Source organism: Lathyrus oleraceus, chromosome 6 (genome assembly GCF_024323335.1).
Source record: "Lathyrus oleraceus cultivar Zhongwan6 chromosome 6, CAAS_Psat_ZW6_1.0, whole genome shotgun sequence".
NCBI lineage: Eukaryota > Viridiplantae > Streptophyta > Magnoliopsida > Fabales > Fabaceae > Lathyrus > Lathyrus oleraceus.
In genome coordinates this window covers 88,244,631-88,253,960 of record NC_066584.1, presented here as the reverse complement: position 1 = coordinate 88,253,960, position 9,330 = coordinate 88,244,631, and the positions used below count along the sequence as shown (strand labels likewise).

The window sequence follows — 9,330 nt, the reverse complement described above, 5'->3', positions numbered from 1 at the left end:
TCTTAGTCTCTATTTCATTACATGTTGAAAATATTTTGTGTTTTGGTCCCCCTCTTGGATCCACCCATGCCTAGCCTTTTGTTTCAATAAACTGTCTTTCAAATGAAGTTTGTCCCTTTTTTTTGAAGATTTAATCTCTCTTGACTCCTCCCTCATTCAAAGGAACATCTCTATTAGTCAATAAATTTTTGGGTTGGTTAAGTTTGTCCACAATATCTTCTAAGGACAAATCCAACCTGCCAAAAACATTTTTGAAGATTTAATCTCTCTTGACTCCTCCCTCATTCAAAGGAACATCTCTATTAGTCAATTTTTTTGGGTTGGTTAAGTTTGTCCACAATATCTTCTAAGGATAAATCCAACCTGCCAAAAACATCCCTATTCCCCCCCCCCCTAAGCTACATCTTAACAATTTAAGTTTTTATTTTAAGACAAAAGCCTTTTTCCTTCTGATTTGGTGAAACTCCCATTCCTTTTTAACAAACTACAGGAAATTATTATGATCCAACCAACCCTTAAATACTTTAAAAGTTTTTGGCCCCAATTTAAGTTTCTAGATTAAATCCACATTGAACTGTGGTAAGAAATATTCCTTGGACCTATCTCTTGAGCCAACACTTTCCACTTATCTATTAGACTTTGTGATAATAAGAATCTATCTTATATGCTACACGCCCTATTAGAATAAAACCGGGTAAATCTATTGCCTAAAGTAGGGACGTCTACAATCTCTATGGAATCTATAAAATGTTAAATTCCTCCATCTCAAATGGATTTAAACATTTATAAAGTAACATAAAATACCTTGCCATTTTGTACAAATACCCAAAAATCCTTCGCCTCTTAACTGAAATCTGGGATAAAAATGCCTGACTTCCACATTGTTAATATTCCTCCTGATTGACCTTAAGATGCCTTTGTTGACCACTCCACCTCCACATTGCCCCACAAGCCTCGAACCAGATAATCTTCCATAAATTTTTCTTTTGTTGCTTGATCAAACCATAAATCCACATCCCCTTTGCGCAAAGCTTGACTTAATATTTTTCTTTTCAGTAAGCTTCCACTCCCTTTTATATTGATTTTAGCTATACTCATTGAGGCATATTACTTTTTTCATTCACTAGCTGTAACTCATCCAAATCCCCACTTTCCATTTCTCTTATCAATTCCTAAAAAAAGTTTCATCCGATTCATTTCCCGAAATGCCTAGAGATTTGATTGTACTCCATATTTTTTTAGCCCCATTATTCTCGACGCTTTTCCATAATCTTTTGTTGCCATATTTGAAATCAGAGTCAAATGTTGATTCACAACAGAGAATATATCCACAAGAAAAATGCGTAAAGTTTGATGAATTAAGTTTCAAATCTAAACTGAAATGTAGAAGAGGTAGGATACGATTTAAATGATAAGGGTTCGACTTTGATTTAGGTTTAGGTTTTAATGAGAGGGGTACAGAGAAGTAGAAAGAGGAGACATGGTGGTGGTTTGCCCTATCCCATTATGTACTAACTAATCGTCAGACAAAGACATTAAAAAAAGAATTTTAGACCATCTTTTAGAGATCCAAACCAAATAAATATAGAATGTAAGAATGATAATAATAAATTAACAAGGTTCGTATTTTTCGTTCATCCTAATACACTCAAATTTGAACAATATTATCCTTAGATCTAACTATTTTATATTTTATCTTCGCCTTGATGTCACATTATCTTTATTGTAACTTAAATCCCAAAACTTTTCAATATTAATTTTTTACCCCAAATTAGATTCTTCAAGGTATTCAGTTTCTTTTCCCTCTGACCCATTTCTTCCGTTGATCTCTTCACAAATATATAGATAGAAGATATTTAGAGAGAGAGAGAGAAAGAGGGGGAAAAGAGATAGAGAGAGAAAGTTTGTGTTTTCCGATCGAATTGCCCTATGCTTATGTAACAATTGAAACAACGGAAACGGCTCTTTCAAAAATTCAAGAACCACCATCTCAGATTTGATCCTTTTTCTATAATCTCAATTTTCCATGGAATCAACGGAACTTCCTCCTCCGTGTCATGATCAACCCTCATCCTCCTATAATTCCAGCACCAGGTCTGAATTTCCCTCTTTCTGGTCATCCATTTTTTCTCTGTTAATTTCCAATTTGCTTCATTTTTTGTTGCACTTGAAATTCAGATTCTGGGTTGTAACTATTTGATTATCAACTTTGAGGCTTGATTATGATTTTTTTATCCAAATTTCGCTTTCTCATTTTTGTTGTTAGAGTCAGCTAAGATAGCTTAGTTTTGCCCTAGATTATGTTCATCTGGTTAAGTAATTTTTACTGAACTTCAATTAACAGTATTGATTTAAATACCAGCTACATATATGAGTCAGGGCTTCCTCATTCATTTTAACTTAGCTAGAGGATTAGGTCAAAGTAATTTGATTTCTATTTTGCATAATTTTCTTTTTCCAAATCATATGAGAGTATCTAACAACTTTTTTGGCCCTAAAGTAAAATAAGCTGATTTAATGACCATAAATACTTGACAAAGTTTGTAAATTTATGGAGCATTTAATCTGTTGACTGATCAGGGTAGATTTTTTTTAAATTTATGGTTCTGCTGCTCTGTTGATTGGATTTCAGACATCTTAATCAATGAATGAAGTTGTAATTCACTATTGTATCCGGGGCATTAGACAGATCACCCTTCCTTGTTTATAATGTGAAGTAGTATATTTTCTTTTTTACAACAATGTTCCTAACATGATTCTTTTAAATTTGGGCAGTGGTAGAAATGTCTTTAGCTTGCTAGCTCAAAGAGAGATTTCACCTAGAACAAAACATGTACGAAAATGGCACTGGGGAGAATCTTCTAAATCAAAATCAAGTTGCTCCAATCATAAACCAATGATAGATGCGAAGTGTGGTCTCCTCTCATGGTACTTACACAACTTTAGTCAATTCAGTTTATACTTTATACCAAATAAAAACCAAGCCTTTTGAGGACAGGGAATTTATTTCCATTATCTAGGAAAGTCAATTTCAAGTACTAACATTTCTAAATGTAATTGCTAGGGTTGAGGCCGAGTCATTGCGGCATTTGTCAGCCAAATATTGCCCTTTATTGCCTCCTCCACGGTCTACTATTGCAGCAGCATTTAGTCAAGACGGGAAAGTGCTCGCCTCCACACAGTAAGATGTAATTGGTTTTTATTCTCTTTTGTCAATTTGAATTGAGGGTCTTTTATGATCAAATTTTTTTTGGCATGTGCAGTGGTGACCACACAGTAAAGATCATTGATTGTGAAACTGGAAATTGCTTGAAGGTATTAGTTGGCCACAGAAGGACACCTTGGGTGGTAAGCTTGGCTTAACTTCTTGTCTCTATCCTTTTTATTTACTTTTTGTATGGTTATAACTTATAGACCGGGTCATGAGCCAAGTGAATAGTTTTATATCATATCTCAACACCCCTTGAGAGTGTGGTGGGCTCATAAGCCACATCTCCTTGAATTGGAACTAAGATTTGATACCAACTTGAAAAGTACTTTATTGAATACTACTTATTGATGATAACTGCACAATAGAGCATGAATTAGCTAGTGTTATTACTACTTTCCTATAGTAGAGCTACACTATGAGTTACATGCATGTCCTAGTAAAAGGAAGTCAGGTAACCTATCTGTACTAGGAAATGGAATAGAAACAGTAACTCTCAACAGAATTAATATATTTCCATCTTTAAAGCACGGACACCCCAAACACGACTACGCACCAACACGGCGATATTGATAATAATTGGAAAAAAATGAATAAATTAAACGTAATCACAAGTAGGAAACACAAATTATATAATATTTTTTAGTCCCTGTAATTTCTAATGCCAATAAATGGCCTTGTGCCCATTGTTACAGAATATCAGAACCATGTTAGGCATATGCCCTGATGTGATTTTGTGTTTCAAATCCTAGCACAGTCATAGTGTTGTGCATTAAAAACTCTAAATTGCTGTAAAGGGAACATAGAAATGCTCTTCGGTTTTGATAGTAGATGCTCTATCTTGTTGATTCTTTATTTGTTGATAAAACCAACGAGTTTGTAAGTTAGATGTAATAAGTTGGAGATCCGAGTGGGCAAAACAACTTTGTTGGTGGATGTTTGTGTTCTTTGATCAGGGTAGTTTAAACCTACCTGGGGACAAAGTGGTTAGAGACCATGGCAAAAACCATGAGCTTCATTTAAGATGGTTGTACTGTCAAGGGAATCCACACTGGTGATCAATGTTGTATCTAGAATCATGGCCTTGGAGATGCGGGAATAAAAAACAATTCGAGGCCTCTTGGGTCAATGGTGCCAAAAAAGAATTCAGGGTTTCAAAATGCAAAATATATAAGAGTATATGTGCATTTTTAAAAAAAAATTTTAGGGGTTTCAATTGAACCCCCTCAATATAGTGTAGCTCCGCCACTTGGAATAATGTGTTAATTGGCTACAGGTTAGGTTCCATCCATTGCATCGACAGATACTTGCTAGCGGGAGCTTGGACCAAGAAGTTCGTTTATGGGATGCTAGCACATCAGAGTGGATTTTGTCTCACTATTTCAGTAACTACACTGCCCTTCTCCCCTTTTCTTTTCTTAATCACATGACATTATTATTAAATTTGTTTGTTCTTTTTCTTTTGCTTGCATCTCAGATCGTCCTATTGCATCTCTTGCTTTCCATGCCAGTGGGGAAATAATTGCTGTTGCATCAGGCCACAAGGTAACAATATTGTGTCATATTTTTTCCGAGAACCTACCGTATTTATAACCTTTAGTGATTTGTTCTATGTTTTTTTAAATCATGTTCGTTGTGATTTTGAATACTGTCAGTTGTACATGTGGCACTACAAAAATGGAGGGGAATCAACTTCACCAGTTTTTGTGCTGAAGACAAGGCGCTCACTACGGGCTGTGCATTTTCACCCGCATGGTGCACCGTATCTTTTAACTGCTCAGGTGAGTAAAGTGACTTGTTTTAAGTTAACTAGCTTCTCGTGCTATAAAAAATATTACTTTTTGGATTTTCTTTTTTGTTACCTTATTTGGATTGATGTGCAGGTCAATGATCTTGACTCTTCAGATTCCTCAATGACGGAGGCAACATCTCATGGTTACTTACAATATCCTCCACCAGCTGTTTTTGTCACAAATGTTAATTCCAGGATGCATATCAATATGTCAAGTGAACCACCCTATGTATCACTGCCTCTCTTCTCCAGGCCTTCATATACTGTAAATGAGTCAAGAGGAGAACTACAGCATGCTAGTAATGATGTTGGTTCAAGTAGTAGCATGCAGGTTCAGTCATCTTCTGTAGTTCAGTTTCAAAGTGACACAGGTCCAACCGAACAATATCAAACTCGATTGTCAAACTCCGAGATGCCTTCTAACTCTCAAACGGGTGCAGAATATGATGTCCATGCTACTTTACCTAATCAAACGAGAATTGGCATCAATAACCTTACAATGGGTGGTACAGCGACTGATGAAACAGAACCAGAACCAGCTGAAGAAATTAATCATGAAAACCCTGATCATGTCCATTCTCTTGATGGGGGGACGCTACATGACCCTTCTAGGCATGCTGTAAAACCCGAGGATCTCTCTGAGCTTGGTCAATTTCCTCAGATTGTTCCTTCACGAGATTCAAGTGGATGGGAGTTGCCTTTTCTGCAAGGATGGTTAATGGGTCAAAGCCAAGTTGGTGTTCCCTCAATGCTTCCTCACATTGGAGGCAATGATGACAGCCTTCCTCAACAGATTGGTTCTTCCACTATGCCATCTAATCTGTCCACTACTAATGTTGAGGCAGCAATGCCACCTTCAGAAATACCTAGCGGCATCAGCATACCAACAGTTTTACCACCAGGTTTACAGGGTCGATTTTCAATAACCCGTCGTGTACCTGTATCTAATTCTGGCAATCTTGTTCCATCCATTAATGCGACACACGATGTTGAGGTAGCAACGCCACCTTCAGAAATGCCTAGCGGCATCAGCATACCAGCAGTTTTACAACCAGGTTTACAGGGTCGATTTTCAATAACCCGCCGTGTACCTGTATCTGATTCTGGCAATCTTGTTCCATATATTAATGTGCCGCACGATGGGTTTGATAGCCAAACCATTATAAGTCGAATTCAGGCAGAACTTGCAACATCAGTGGCCGCCGCAGCTTCTGCAGAGTTACCTTGCACTGTTAAGTTAAAAGTATGGTCATATGACTTAAAAAATGCTTGCACCCCACTACAACGGTGCTGTCTAACTATACCACATGTCGTCTTATGCAGGTACCTTCTGAAATTATGAGCCTATCATATCTGCTCTAGCATGTGATTGATAGTGTTATTGTTAATTTGCTTGCTTTTGCATGCATAATGTGAATTGAATGCTTTTCTTTCTTCTTGTGAATGAACACAGACCGATTACTTGATGGAAATTGCTTAATATTATTAATGTTTTGGTACATAAATGTTTGGATTGACTTTGTGGAACTCTACTCAATTGCATTTAGATTTTGAGTTTACATTTTTGTTTGCAGTGAAATGGGTGCCCATTTTTCACCATGTGGTAGATTTTTAGCCGCCTGTGTTGCATGTATGCACCCTCATATAGAAGCTGATCCAGGATTGCAAACTCTTGTACACCAGGAGTCTGGAGTTCCAACATCACCAACTCGACATCCAATCTCAGCACATCAAGTAATGTATGAGCTCCGGATATATTCCCTGGAGAAATCAACGTATGGCTCATTCCTTCAACAATTGCTGCTAATAATTTAATTATCCCTCTCAGATGCACTTGAGTCAAGCATGTTCGTCTAAGTTTCTGTAATCTACATTTCTTTTTAACAGATTTGGATCAGTGCTTGCATCGCGAGCAATTAGAGCTGCTCATTGTCTGACTTCAATCCAGGTCAGTTAATTACTTGTTATGTGGTTGATTTACTTTGCGAACTTAAAATAATTACGTTTTAAATATATTATTGTTTTTGACACAAAAGTCTATTGTTGTTGAAAGCTATTTATTTCAAATGTAGTTCTCACCTACATCTGAGCATATACTGCTTGCCTATGGTCGACGTCATGGCTCTCTTCTTACAAGCATTGTCATTGATGGAGAAACAACATTACCAATATATACAGTTTTAGAGGTAAAACGCATCTTTTTCTCAATCTAAAATTATCTTATCATCTGAGCTGCACTTCATTGTGATATAAATAATAATGTGCTCCTTCCTGTCTCAAATATAAGCAAAAAAGTATTCGTATTTGGTCGTCTTGTACTGAAGCAAATTTAACCACTTTTACTTTATTTAATGATGTCATTTCCAAAATACCCCTAATTTAATGTAAATAATCCAATGACACATTTATTTCCATGAAAAAAGTTTCCATGAAGAACATATTTTAAGAATGAACTTATATTTTTATTGAGAATTTATCTTAACCAAATTTCTTACCAAATTTGAAGTTAGTTAGTTTTGTTTATAATCAAAACCGGAGGGAGTACATCCTACTTACTATAGTCTCTACATAATCATTAGTCTACAAGTAAGCATTATTTCTTGAACATCAAATTGATGTTCTGTTGCGTTGGCTGGTGAGTGATAGTAATCTAATCTTGTGTTTGAAGTCACATTGATTGTTGCAGGTCATTTTATTCATGTTTTCGTTGTAATTAAAATTGTTTACCTTTGAATTTGTTTGTGTTTTAGGTATATAGAGTGTCAGATATGGAACTTGTCAGGGTGCTTCCTAGTGCAGAGGATGAGGTCAATGTGGCATGTTTTCATCCTTTTCCTGGGGGAGGGCTTGTCTATGGAACTAAGGTATGCTTTTAAATGCAAACTGAAAATTTTCACTTATTTAACTGATTGATAACCCTTTGCCCGTGGTGGTTGTAGGAAGGAAAACTTAGGGTCTTCCAGTTTGACCGTGCTCACACTGTGAATGGTACTGGATCTGGTTACTTACCTGAGGAGAACATTACCGGAGTCAGTCAGTGAGCAAGGTGTCATACTTTACATATTTTTGGGATTTGTAATTTTTGTTCGATAACTTTAATTTTATTTTCTTATGGAACTAAACCTTTTCACCCTTTCCTTTTGCTCTTGGTTAAGTATTGAACAGTCAAAGCAAGAAAGGAATGGTTTATATATCATGGTCATTTTCGGGATTCATGATATATTTGTTTTCACATGTAAGTTACATTGGTGTTCACATGTAAATTACATGTGAAAATCTAAGGTGTTGTAGAAGTTCAAAAACTAAAAAAAAAACTAGCAAGTATGCTGTTGTGCATTGTGCGGGGTTCTTTTGTTATTGAAAAATAACATGATATATTGATTTTCACATGTAAATTACATGCGGAAATGTAAGGTGTTGTAGAATTTCAAAAACTATAAAAAAACTAGCAACTATGCTGCTGTGCATTGTGCAGGGTTCTAGTGTTGAAAAATACTTTGGAAAAGATTAATATATTTAGAAAATCAGTTTAGTATTAATAAAAGTAAAATATATGAAAAAGAGTGGTTGGATTTGAGAATTGGATGGTTAAGAAAAAAAAATAAAAAAGTTTAGTTTTCAAAATTTTCATGAATTGCTATAATTTATTGGAGAATATTTTAATTATAATTTTGTATATATTCTATTATAGTTGATATTACTTCATTATTTTTGTGTCTCTTTATAAACTGGAGGAGGGTTAACAAAAAAAAAAAGGTCACGGCCTTACATTTTTGTGTCTCTTGTCTATCTAATTTTGTGGACATTTTTGTGTCTCTTGTCTATCTAATTTTGTGGATTTTTTTACTTAGTATTGGTTACCATCATAGCCATATAATTTGAAGTATTATGAATCATGGTCAAATTAATCTAAAAGAATGAGTGGTAATTGGATTGATTTTCATTGAAATCAATTGTGAATTCCAGAACCAATTGTGAATTCTTTATATTTATTGTGCATGTCATTACTTCCTTTGACATACTATTTGATTTGATGTCACTTACTATTTATTAATTTACATGCAATTCCTTTATATTTAAGCATCTTTAAATATAATATTTGCTTTTGAAAGTAATTTATAATTCAGCCCCAACATTTTTGCCATTTAAAACTTAAAAAAAAATAATATTTATGTACTTTATTTCATGCAATTTTTGTTACAATCAAAGGGAATGATCTTTAATTTTAGTTTTGATGATAATATAATGTAAGAATAATTTTTATCTTCTATCATTTGTTACACGTTAGACAACTTTTAATGTCACCTGATGGAACAAGTTCATCATCGCC

At 35.0% G+C, this 9,330-nt stretch overlaps 1 protein-coding gene across 1 annotated transcript; it reads left to right on the top strand.

Annotated features, from left to right (window-relative positions):
• Positions 1-1,808: 1,808 nt before the first annotated feature.
• Positions 1,809-8,336, top strand: LOC127091640 (uncharacterized). Its single transcript, XM_051030329.1, has 13 exons — positions 1,809-2,094; positions 2,776-2,928; positions 3,065-3,181; positions 3,264-3,348; positions 4,485-4,593; positions 4,686-4,753; positions 4,864-4,989; positions 5,092-6,323; positions 6,575-6,775; positions 6,888-6,948; positions 7,073-7,186; positions 7,751-7,864; positions 7,940-8,336. The coding sequence occupies exons 1-13, from the start codon at positions 2,027-2,029 to the stop codon at positions 8,039-8,041; spliced, it is 2,550 nt and encodes an 849-aa protein (XP_050886286.1). The 5' UTR covers positions 1,809-2,026; the 3' UTR covers positions 8,042-8,336.
• Positions 8,337-9,330: the final 994 nt, after the last annotated feature.

Bases quoted from the DNA above. Each gene is read 5' to 3' on its own strand.
- LOC127091640 (XM_051030329.1), top strand. From the start codon at position 2,027: ATGGAATCAACGGAACTTCCTCCTCCGTGTCATGATCAACCCTCATCC. The intron at 3,349-4,484 runs GTAAGCTTGGCT...AATTGGCTACAG, and splicing joins ACAGAAGGACACCTTGGGTG to GTTAGGTTCCATCCATTGCA. The intron at 6,949-7,072 runs GTCAGTTAATTA...TTTCAAATGTAG, and splicing joins ATTGTCTGACTTCAATCCAG to TTCTCACCTACATCTGAGCA.